The sequence below is a fragment of the Corvus moneduloides genome, chromosome 11 (assembly GCF_009650955.1).
Source record: "Corvus moneduloides isolate bCorMon1 chromosome 11, bCorMon1.pri, whole genome shotgun sequence".
Taxonomy (NCBI): Eukaryota; Metazoa; Chordata; class Aves; order Passeriformes; family Corvidae; genus Corvus; species Corvus moneduloides.
Window position 1 is genome coordinate 3156400 of NC_045486.1, and position 12924 is coordinate 3169323.

A 12924-nucleotide genomic window follows, 5' to 3' on the forward strand; every position below is an offset into this window, starting at 1 on the left:
ACAAAACAATAAAAAAGGGCCCTAAAACAGCGTGAACCCAGTGTCTTTTAAAGAAACAAAATCCAAATTTGTTGTAAACCCGGTAACTGATGCACAAGCAAATTCCAGTGCTAATCCCATAGGGAATTCTGCTTCTCCTGAGGCAGAGCAGGGGTGGCTCGAGGTGTCCCTCACCGTACCTCCGTGGTGGGGGGGAGTTCCACAGAGCAGGACCACTCCTTGTCCCTCTCTCACTGACACCGGGCTTCTCAGTCTCGTCTCGAAGTTTTCCAGGTCTTGAGGGAGAAGGAGAAAACAAAGCCTGGTTATTGTCAGCGGATTTATTCCCAGCTGCACCCCGATCTATCCATTTATTCACTCAAGAACAGAGTCACATATTTGCCAGCAGAATATAATTTCATTGAGAAGTTGTATGGGAAAATCCCTTGTCCAATCTGATAGCACGGAACTACAGGATCATTAAGGCTGGAAAAGGTGTCCCAGATCATCCAGTCCAACCATTACCGAGTCCTTTGGCATGCACAGAGTATTAATTCCTACAGCAGTTCTACTGCAACTCTGGGAATTTGTGTTTACAACTTCTACTTCCAAAGCCAGTCTATTATTCCATGACTTTTCCAGCACCAGTTTTTGGAACTTGCAAGACTTAATCTACATGAGTTGGGAAAAAAAATGCATTTGGTAGTGTTTCCTTTTCTATAGGAATAAAGAACAGCTGTGGTCTAGATATAAAAGCGATAATTAAAGATCAGCAGCACTCCCACGGAGTGCAGGTTTAAATGATGATAAAAATGTGTTGTTTTCTTAAAGATTCTGTTCTGTCCCAAACTGGCTGAAATACTTGGATATGTTTTAATTGCCTTGAGCTTTAGCACTGGTTTTAAAGAGGAGAAAAAGGGGACTTTCAGTGGGAAATCTCCTGTATGAATATGTCCATGCCTGTCTCCCACAGGTGATTTTTATGGCTTTTCATGTCTATTTTTTACCCAGCCTAACACCACACTCAAGCTGCTGCTTCCTCACATTTCACTGAGATGTTGAAGAATTATCAGCCTGATTTGCTGTAATTCAGTTACAAAACAGGACACAAAAGTCGTGCTTTAAAAAAAAAAAAAACAACAAAAAAAAAGACCACATTATTTACTTTTTGATCCAGTTCTCATCCTAATGAGAAGCCTTCCCATTTTGCCAGAGCCATTTGGGAAATGATTGCTCGAAACACATTCAAAATATGCTTTAATACAACAAATATCAGCTTCCCTTTTTACCACAGAGCTGCAAACTGCCTGCCCTAAGCCCATTTTATTTACCTTGCTGCAGATTCTTGTTTCAAACAATTGTTCCATTTTTCATCAGCTGAACACCAACCTGAGCCAGAGTTCAATAGAGAGAAGCAGCCCTTGCTGGTCAGAGCAATAACGATTACTACCTGTACAGCCTCAGCTATTTATGTCAATATATCAATTTTCTCCCCCTTAGCTGAACTTTACACAGTTAATTTTTCTTTTCCTCCTCTTCATCTCCTGGGTATTGGTCTCCTATGAAGACATTGTCTGCTCAGAAGGGGCTGGATTGAATTAAGCACCTGTAGCACCTCCTGGTGCTGTCATAGCACAATAGATGGGGCCTGTCAATACATTGGGAAAGGGCTTTAAACGCTGATGTTCTTTTAATTGCCTGCTGGTTACAGCTCTGCCTTGGATTATGGGTAGTTCAAGGAGGAAAAAGACACAAGGAAGGCCAAGAAAAATAGAAAAAGAATTCATTTATTTAGTTGTTTTCCATCCTGTAATTCTAAACAAAAGAGAAAATAGTAGATGGGTGTAATATGATTAATTAGAGTTTGGTTTCGTGCTTAGGCTTAGGCCAGTCTCTGAAATTGTGTGGATTTATTTAGTCATTTTGAAAATTCCATCTGAGGAAATGTACCACATTTTCTTTCTTTCCTTGGAATTGTTCTCTGAGAAGAAAAAGGCCAGCACCAAATATTTCTGTGGAAAAATGGTCCCTCGAACAACCTTCAAGATTTGCTTGGGGTGCCTGGTCTGAGGCTTTGTGCTCTGGGAGAAGGGGAAAAAAGGCCTTCAAATTCTCTTATTTATTGTATTAAATTAAAAAAAAAAATACTAGATAGGTGTAAAAATTCAAATTTTTTTTAAGATTCAGGCACTGACAACAAAATGGTCACAGTTCCACTTCCTATCTCTTTCCCTCAGCTGCTAATAGGAACCAAACGGCAATTTCTATTTAAAAATAGAATTAAACCCTCAAAAAACTCTTGGGCAGTATGGAAAATCTGTGCAGTCTAAGTAATTCTTCCCAATATTTTCACTGTGGTAAATCAGCCCTGGTTTTTTTTTGCTGAGAACAAAATTTCACTTCTTATGAGACACCCGAGAAAGGAGGGGGGGAGGAAAAATAAAGGAAGCACAGAGCAGCAGGGGGAAAAGGTTTTCCTGACAATTGAGAATTAGCTGTGTAATACCTCGCTCTGAAATGGGAATAGATTTTGGAAAGTAATGAGCTGCTGGTAGCAATTTTTAGTTTAATGGCACAATATGTCATGTTATCATTTTTACTCTCATTTTAGGTGCTGTGTCACCTGTCTGTGTCTCTCCATTAAAACCGTGACAAGTGTCCCTGACTTGAATAATTAAAAGTATGAGGATGAGATCTCTTGGGGATTCACTGTTTTATAGGAATAAGGGACCACCTTTGGTTGTATAATGGAATCATGGAATGGTTTGGGTCGGGAGGGACCTTGAAGCTCATCCAGCTCCACCCTGAGACACATTCCACTACCCCAGGCTGCTCCTAGCCCCATACAACATGGCCTTGGACACTTCCAGGGATCCAGGGGCAGCCCCAGCTTCTCTGGGCAACCTGTTCCCCTCAGAGGGAACAATTTCTTCCCAATATCTCATCTGAACTCGCTGCCTTTCAGCTGAATCCATGTGGGGAAAAAGTTGGCTGTGCCTTTTCAATCTCCACTTTTCAACCTTGAGGATCAAAACCCATAGGCAGGAGTTTGGGTTCTTTCATGGCACATTTGTAGTTTTGTTTTACAAGGCAACTCGGATTTTCCAGTGCAGGAGAAAAGATTTCCATCCCTTTATGCTTATTAATCATAGGTATAAAAAAGCAGCTGTGGAGGCACATAAATCATCATTTAATCTCTTCATCTCACCCATGGCAGGGACAAGTATGCAATGCCCTTATTTAACCCACTTTTTAAAGACCTTTAGAAAAAGACATTTTCTTTAGAGAATCCATTCCACTGCTTAACTCCAAGGTCTTCATCACTCTGCATCTTTTAGAAACCCTCACCTCCCCAAAATTTCCCAGGCCAAACCAGAAATGATCTTTTGCTTTGATTGATTTTGATAGATAATTGTACAAAGGGAATTTATTCAGTGTCTGTCTCGGTAAAAAAGAATCATTGAAGAACAAAAAACCCCGAAACCTCTGCAAAAGCAAACCAAGGCAAAATAGATAAAGAGAATTCATTAATGGAGTCAGTGTTGCTTCTGTTTCCATCTTTATTGGACTCTTCCTCGAGGCAGGCACCGTCTCCCATGGAATATTGTGACAGCTCATTCAAATGGGTTCAATAATGAGCTATAAAATAATCTACTTTTGCTTTGCAGTCCAGGTGGGTGAGAGGGGGACGAGGTGGACCCTCAGAAGTCATGTTTGTCTTTGCCACAAAGATTTCTCCACCCATTTTCCCACCTATGGGGTTGTATTTTCAATGATTTGTTGCAATTTGGAATGTGTTATGTGCATATATAGAAAAAAAAAATAATTACCTGAGGATATAAATGCAGATATTCTACTTTGCTCTTGTTATTCTGAAATTCTGGCTGCTGTCAAAACCTCTTCTCTTCGCCCTGGGTGTGCATTTACACCAAGAGAGCACAACCACTGTGTTCTCCCAGCTCCTGTTCCCTAGCACAGCTCTATAACATAACATGACATAACCTAATAAAGCAGAATGTTGCTTGTCAAAAGGAGTATCAAATGAAAAGGCTAAGATCAGGTGTTTGGCACACATTTAGATTGCTAATATGCACTTAGGAATAAGATGACTATTTAACAGATGGTATATTTGCTAACTTCAGTGTTTCTGCAGAGATCTATAAATAAATTATCACCTAGTTCCTACATAATTCCTTTCATTCTTTGTCTGTATTTATCTCACTTGAAGAACAACGAGTTCTCTCATACTCCATTGCTCTCTCAGCTGTGAGATTTAACAAAAAACCACTATTTTTTCCCTGTGATCCATGCATATTGGCAGACTGCTCTTGGTAGAGCACAATTAATCAGTTGGATGTGATAATGAGGTGATGGAGGCCAAGCAAAATGCTCAGATGCTCAAGCCATTCTTCCCAGGAGGAGTGGGAATGTATGGACTCAGCTGTGGGTGGCACGGCCTTGTCTCTGGCTGTGAATGTTGCAGAGCTAAGCGAGGAGGGGCTGTGCTCCCAGCACCCCAAACATATGGCATTTTGTGGGATGGAGCTAGGGAATGGCACGGCTTTCTCTGATGGGAGCAGGAATTCTTGAGGTGGAAGAGGCTGTCAGCTCCTCGCCAGGAGTGAAGGGAGGAATGGGGAGAAGGAATGGGCCAGAGCTTCTTTCAGCTGGTGTAACCCAATTTTACCTGCTGGTGTCAAGGATGTTATCATGGAATTACAGGGTGGTTTGGGTTGGAAGGACCTTGAAGCTCATCCCATTCCATTCCTGCCATGGACAGGGATACCTTCCACTATCCCAGGTTGCTCCAAGCCCCATTCAACCTGCCTTTATCCCGATTTATGGCCTGAAAGTCTTCCAGGTAGATTTGAAACAGAATAAAACCAGAGGCTGAGAAGAATATGAGCGTTGGATGAAGGTGACCGTCGGTGTCACTTTGCTGAGCACAAACCTGCCAGTGAGAGAAGCAAACCCAGCGTGGGTGAGGTGTTTGCCTGGAAAAATGGCCTCTGGAGACGGAAGCAGAATGGCAGTGATGGACAGAAATCTTTTCTCCTGAAGCACTTGTGTTAGCTAACAGGTTAATTAATAGCTTCAGCCATGCATTACTTTTTCCTTAATGTTTTAAAGTTCATAATAATAGAGATAACCATAATTCCCAGAGTGGTTTGGGTTGGAGGGGGCCTTAAAGTCCATCCTGTTCCACCCCCTGCCATGGGCAGGGACACTTTGCACTAGGCCAGGTTGCTCCAAGCAGCATCCAATTGCTGTTCATAAATATATTTATTCTAATTTCCCCACCACCACTATTACCCACACATCTGGGTTTTTTGTTTTTTTTTTTTTTAAATACAAAACTGCCCTACAGGTGCCAGAGTCACAGATTTAACTACACAACAGAGTGAACACAAGGTCAGTTTTCCTGGGATTAGGGAGCTGCTTCTTAAATATGTCTGATAGGAACAAAAACCTAAATCACAAGCAGCAACTCATTCATTTCAACCTCCTAATCACGTGTTTGAAATTCCTGAACCTGCTCAGGGACAGTCCATCCAAACCAGTCCATCCAAACCAGTCCATTCCAAACCAGTCCCTCTTAAGAAGGAGCATAGAACTTCTCCAAGGAAACCAAGGAAACTTGGGTGTTTTAATATATGAAATTGTTACAGACAATTAGAGAAACTCCAATTTATCACCTTGCATAATTACAACAGTTCATCTGAATTAATGTGATTTCATGCTTTCTTGAACTTTTGATTTTTTTTTTCCCCCTCATAAATGTTTTGTCATTTTATAATCCCAAATATAATGACTGTAATTACTTGCTATTGAAATGTGCAATGAATGTTAAGGCATGAGGAGTAAGGGCTCCTTACAAATTAGCCACGCTCCTGGGGACAAATCAATACAATTCCTCACATTTCCATGTGGCTGTGTCAAATTGTGATAGATCACTTCTGTTGCTTTTTTCTGGGTCTCTTGTTGCCTGTGATGTATTGCAACAGGAGTGGTGCTCCTGCAGTGATGCAGCACAACAGGGATTTCCTCACAGGGAAGAGGGATATGAAGGACAAGCTCAGCAGTTTTCCAAGGAAGCTCACAGATATGATTTGAGTATTTCCAGCACCTGTGTTAGCACCTGACAATTTGTTACCTTCCTTTGCTCTGACTGTAATGAATCAGGGGCCCCATTTTGGGTCTGAATTTGATGCCTGAATCAGAGAATTTAGGTCTGTTTTAACCACAGATAATAAAAATTAAGTCTACTGGATCTTTAAAATTATCTCAAATTCTGGAAGAACCTGTACTTGCAGATTTTGGGTTTGTTCTGTCTTCTCTCACATAAAGAAAGTCCCAAAAAATTTGGGGTTAAAGCCCTTTTAGCTACAGCCTGTGCCTGTCCAGACCACTCCAGAAGCCCCCCTGTTGGACATCAATCCCTGTTTTTTGCTTTTCCTCAGTATTTTTGTACTGAATTGCCTTCTAGGAGGTGAGCACCAATCTCTTTCAGCCTGGGTACTAGAGGGTGTGTTATGGAAATATCCTTCTTTCTCCAAATACCCAAATATCTCCCAAAGGAATGGCTAATCTCCTTCCCTACAACTTCTACTGCAAAGTAAATTCTCTTTTTCAGCTTTCCAAACTGCACTAAACTTGCTGAACAAACCCTCTGACAGTTCCTTTGTCTTGATAATGCTGTCAATACATTAATCTTTTCCCGTTAGCATCTAATCTCAATTTTTTAAATGTTCTAATTGATTTTCTATGAATTCAATTCTGAGATTAAGAGCGGTGTTATCTCTAATTAAGGTGTCTGAAAGCCGCTTAGTATTCCCCATTTCCTGCTTTTTAAGTACTTGGATTTTCTCCTCAACACCTGCTGAGTTCTCCTGCTCCATTTGAAGCACTCGTGAGCCTTTAACACCTCAGGTCTGGAAGCTTTGGAGCTGAGTCAGCCAGGAGCAGCCTGGGTAGTGCCTGAGTATCTCCATTCACCAGAACATGTTAAAAATCCATTGGAATTCTCACTTTTGTTCTCATGGGGAGCACTGCATCCCACTGTGGGTAAAAGGAAAGCTGTCCTGTCCCCCAAAACTCCCTGACGGAGTTGCTTGTCATAAAGAGAGGGAAAACCACAACCACTGGGTCCTGTCCTTCTCCAAAGCTGTGTAATCATCCAAGGACCTTCATCAGTGCTTCCTTACCTGCTAAATTACTTTGGAGCTTCCAAGGGAGAGGACCTGTAATTTACACTTTAGGAGGAACACAGGCCCCGGGTCCTCAATTCAGCTTAAATGATCTGAATGGCCAATCCAGGCACTAATTTTCAAGGTGGGGAACAATAATTCCTGCCAGAGCCTGATTGTCTTACTCAATTAAAGAGTGAAAATGCCCTTTACAAAGTAATACCAAGCTTCTCTAGAGGGAAAAAGTGGAAGGTCACAATTAAATTAAACACAGGGTGAGTTGTGGCGGGGGGGAAACCCTGAGCTGGCTTGATTTTTGTTCATGCACCAAGAAACCCAGAGCACAGAGACATATGCTGGGAAGCGGTAGAGCTGGTCTACATCTGGCCTTTGTTATTTTTTGCCTTGCTTTTACAGAGTTAGCAGCATAAAATATTAAATTTCTCTTCTGAGCTGAGCACAGGACTTGCTCTGAGCAGTAAGTGTTGATGCAGCCTTAGGGCTCCTGCTCCAAAGCCCATCTGCAGGCCAGAGGCACAGCTGAGGAGCTGCCCCTCTCCCAGGGAGGGGCACAGAGGGAATATGTGTTTAATATTTTATATTCCCAAACAGTTTTCTCACTTGTCACGGCACGGTTCATTTGTCACCTGTCATCACCAGAGTCACTTCGCCGTCTGCAGGAGTTTTCTCCAGATTGGAGAGCTCTTAAACACAGATTTCTCTTCCTGGGCTGAACCTCGAGGGCCAGATTTATCCCTGCCACGACTACACTGATTTTGCCCGACTTCCACGGGAGATGGGCCTGGCTGCTGTGGCAAGTGTCCTTTTGGCAGGGGGGTTAATTCTTATCCAAACCCTTTCTCCTTCATATTTCCCACTGCTCCCACAGCAACGGGTTTTTAAGTAAGTGGAGATGGGTCAGGAACTTCTCCCTTCCCTCAGACCTTGTTGTTGAGGACCTGTAGCTGTGCCCTGGTCCTGCAGAAAGTTTCTCTTGCATCCCTGTCCTGGGTTCTGATGGGTACAGTCCCACTTCAGGCAACTAATTCTCTTTATAATGTTTCTACCAACAAAATAATAATCAAGGATTATAATACATACAATAAAAAATGGCAAGGAAGAGAGGAAAAGTGGCAAGGAAGAGGGGGCTCACACACTGCTGACAGTGTCTGTGCCTATTTCAGCCCTTCCCAAATTCCTGCCCAGCCCTTTGGAGATCCAGCACAGAATTAATTCTTGTAGAATTACCCTGAGTTCCCCCCAGCCACCACTGCTTTATCTCCCTCATTCCAGCTGCAAAGCCCTCAAAGAATTCCTTCCAATGGGAATTTCAAGATTTACCCGAATGATTGATGTAGGGGATTTTTGGATGTGAATCTTGTCAGTGGGATTTCAGGTGTAGGTTACACTATTTGTTGTTCTTGCTGTAGCATTTAGAAATGGATATTTACAGCTCAGTGCATTCTCTGTGCCAGATGTGGTTTTCCTGTTGAGAAAAGCAATGCGTGTGACCTCATTCCTTCACTCCACGAAAAGTCCAAATGTTACACACTGATCTCCTTCTTCAATATAAGCTACAGAATAGACAAGTTTATCTGACACCTTAAAACATTTACACAGGATCAACCTTGACTGCAAAATAACTGATCAATTAATTTCATTGTTTTGATTTTTAAAAAAAGCCAATCATTTATTCCAAATAATTTAGTATTTTTTTTCCCTTGCAACCCTGCACCATGACTTTTTTTGTCATATGAAAAAACAAAGAATCTCATGAGAAAATTTCACTCAACAATTTATTGGAATCTACATCATCTTGTCTATAATGAAAGGGGAACAGATAAAATAGCAAATCACCCAGACTGCAAATGTAGACTGGTTTTATCCTTCCCAAGTATTAAATTTTATCAATCAGAATCTATCAGCTCCGGGACCTGTGGATGCTTTGTTCCCCACCATATCTCAATCACGTATATTGCTTTTCCAATACAACTGGCAACGGGCTGATTTAGGATAAACACTCTTAAAGGAACTGAAGAAGAGTAAGTAATATAGAACTAAAAGATAATCTTCAAATACTTCTGTGTTCCCTATTACTACTTTATCTGCCTGGTTCACTGCCTGTAATGCTCCTTACAACCTCTCTGCAATGTAGATGTCTGTTTCATAGATAAAAAACCTCCTTTTATAATAAAAGTCTAAGGAACTAACCTGGAATAAAGCAGCCTTAACCAAGTGCTGATACAGCAGAGCCTTGAACACAGTGGTTAAGTACTCTGGGAGAGAGGTTTAAACCATTGGAGGGGCAGAAAAGTGGAATTTCTGACGCTGTCTGGTCTGTTACAACGTAAAATAAACAGGGAATGTTGCTCCCATGAGCTACAGGACGTGTTTAACAGGAGAGAGGAGGCCGTGGCTGCACTTGGTGTTGATGGACATTGCATGGGCTCTGAGAAAGCAGAGAAGACTAAAATAGGCGGTGATGGAGAAAGCAAAGCCCTGCCTTATGGAGACACGCCCCTAACTTCTGGTTTTAAGATTCCAGGCTGTTCTCTGTGTCTTCAGGAATGTCAGGAGATTTGCATAATCTTATTCTTGTGATCTCAGCACTTTAAAATAGAAACTCTATTATCACCCTGCCTTGTCCTGTCAGCAGGCAGGTGAAACCCTTCCAGGCTTCCTGCTTCCTCACTGCTGAGTGGTGGTTCCTGCTTTTCCTGGAGCCTGGGAGAGGCTCTGTGTGCACAGAATTCTGCAAAGAAATGAACACCGGGAAGTTCATTGGAGATACAGGAAGGCGAGCTGAGTGTGATGAGGTCTTGCAGAGGTTTTGGTCTTGGAGTGATTAAATCGCATCACTTTAGAGGGTTCTCTGCATGTGTTCTGCTCAAGGTGGCCTTGAAGGATGCCCAGTGCCCCCATTTGGGGTGGGTAGAGCAGGATAGAGACCCCTTAGAGATCCGTCCCTGTTGGAATCAGCCCAGAGGAGGCCACCAAGTTGCTCAGAGGACTGGAGAACCTCTCCTGTGAAGACAGCTGGGAGAGTTGGGGCTGCTGTCCCTGGAAATGTCATATTCCTTACAACAATGGTTCTCACCAGATTTTTCCTGATTTTCCGGGGAAACACTTTGAAATAAAGGGGAAAAGAAGAAAACATGCCTGAGGCTGCTGGGTCTGCTCCACGGAGAGCATCCATTAAGCAAAGACCTTGATGTGGTCTCCTGCCATGGGAACTGCTGCAGAGAGAGCTGAAACATTGGCACAGTGTCCATAACAAACAGAAGTGATAAATGAAAGTTCCCTTTCTTTTCACTCCAAGCAGAACTTTGACAAAATACAGGGTTTATTTCCTGTAACTCATTCTGCTCAGAGCCTGGCCCTCACCTCCCCACACCAGGGAGGGTGGCTGCTGCTGCTGCTGCAGTGATATTGGATTCTGTACCTGTGCTTCAAAGTCCAAAAGGCAATTTTGAGCTGTGAGCCTGTTCACTGACATATGGAAGAGATGACAGCAGCACTTCCATCCTCCAGACAGGATCGATCCACAGCGAGTGTTCCCACTGCAGGTTGCATTTTTTCCTCACTGGCTCACAGGAAGATGCAGACCGGGAGGGCTGCCCAGAGCATGGAAAGGAGAATTTTATGGCTGATTCTCCACATATCTGCAGTTGAGATGTGTTTCTGCGTCAGAGGAAGGTGTCCCTGCCTGTGGAAGTGGGGTTGGAATGATATGAGCTTTAAGGTCTCTTCCAAACCATTCTAGGATTAAATATAAGGCCACCCTTTTAAAGCAGAGAGGTGGGGTCAGTGCATTACTCAGCACATGTAGGGTAGAGAGTCATGCTGGAGTGAGGACAGAGGCTTGGGGCTGTTCAGCCTGGAGAAGAGAAACTTCACAGTGACCTAATTGTGACCTTCGAGTGCCTGAAGGAGCTACGAGAAAGATGGAGAGAGACTTTGGAAAAGAGCCTGGAGGGACAAGACAAGGGGGAATGGCTTCCAAACTGGCAGAGGGCAGTGTTAGATGGGATTTTGGGAGGAAATTCTTGGCTGTGAGGGTGGTGGGGCCCTGGCACAGGGTGCCCAGAGAAGCTGTGGCTGCCCCTGGATCCCTAGAAGTGTCCAAGGCTGGATGGGACTTGGAACAGCCTGGGACAGTGGAAGGTGGCAGAGGATGGAACTGGATGATCTTTAATGTCCCTTCCAACGAGGCCATGCCATGATTCTGTGTGGATGTAGACAAGTCTGTGGCTTTACCTGATGTGTCCCTAAAGAGGAAAAGGGAATGTAGAAAACCAAGTCAAACTTTTGGGGATGTATTTTGTATTTTTGATGGTGGCCTTTTCCTGGCACTGGCAAGCTGAGTTCTTCCTCCTTCCTGCTCTTCAGCTGGTCATCCCTGAGTGCCTGTTGAGCACTGAACTGAGCAGTTTATACCTCCTTTTGGAAAAGAAAGGCACTGCCAGAGTTCATTCCTGCAATCCAACTGCCAGGGAGCCTGATCAGTATTCCAGCCCTCGTGTGCAGTGATGAATTAACAATCAGCTTAAAGACCCAGAGAGCTTTACTCCAGGTGGTAGTTACAACAGCTAGCACACCTTTTAATCAAATACAATTGTTGCAGAGGGATTTCTGGACACACACAGCACCACAACACAACCCAGCCAGAAGTGTAGGTGTCATTTAGTCTTAAATTCATGCATGTCCAGACTTTGCAAATTCAGCCTATCTGATCCAAGCCTATTGATTTTTCCATTTTCTGTTTCAAAGCATACACTGCCAGTGAAAAGGGTTATGACATCTTGAGGCTGCTGGATTGCTTTGTGATGTTTCTGTAATTTGTGTGCACTCGAAGGTAAGTAACACGATGAAGTAATCAGATGAAAAGTGGGCTTTCATGCTGGCTGAGCATCTCCCAGCCAGCCCCTCCAACAGGGCCCTGCTAAAGCTCAGCCTCTCACCATCCAGCAAACGCTAAATGGATTTGATTTGGTTTAATATATTCCTCCCTGAAATGGTTAAACGCTAATGATGGACTGTTACTTTTGTGTTTCAGAATGGCAAAAACTCAGTCCACGAGGAATTATTGCCTCTAATTTATTATTTCAGCAAAACTGTGTCTTCTGTCTCTGACAAAGAGCACGTGGGAGCTCTTGGGAGCTGCAGATTTTATTCCAAGTGCTCCAGCAGTGTCACTCTCAGCCACGCGGCTGTGAGCACATCATCACTGGCCAAGAGCGGGGAGGGTGGCAGTGTTGGAAAAACACTATTGAGAAAAAGCACCAAGCAAAACCCTTGAGCACCACTTTGAAAACCAGGAGAATATGGTTGGAGCCCAAAAAGTCCAAGGAGAAATCCTTCCTGGGTCTGTAGCATTGTGGGGAACTTTAAAATATGGGGTCTAATGGCTCCACTGTGTGCCCTCCTGTGTGGTTCAAGGCAAAGTGACTAATTCTAAGCATGAATTTAGATTGTTGTCATTGTTTCTCAGAATTTCAGGCCTGAGAAAGCTGCAATCAGTATGACTTTTATCATCAAGGGTAGAATAATTTGACTGAGAATCGAATTTAAGATCCCTAAGCAGCAAGGTGCTTTCAATTAATACTGAATTTGCTGGGTTTATGCCCTGAATAATTATTAGGTTCACATGTGATTCCTTTTCATTGTGGAGTCCTTTTTTGTTCTAGTTTGTTTAATTGCACTCTTATTTCTCCTGCATCTCTCTTAATCTTCTGCTATAGATGCTTTTGGGAAGTAA

At 43.1% G+C, this 12924-nt stretch overlaps 1 protein-coding gene across 4 annotated transcripts in view; it reads right to left on the reverse strand.

Moving 5' to 3' along the window:
* Window positions 1-12924, reverse strand: part of CNTN6 (contactin 6) — a 126842-nt gene that overhangs the window by 56847 nt on the left and 57071 nt on the right. For all 4 annotated transcript variants that reach the window (XM_032120987.1, XM_032120986.1, XM_032120985.1 and 1 more), the window contains one exon: window positions 180-275. In XM_032120987.1, the coding sequence (XP_031976878.1) occupies window positions 180-275 (96 nt within the window). The remainder of the gene's footprint in view (window positions 1-179; window positions 276-12924) is intronic.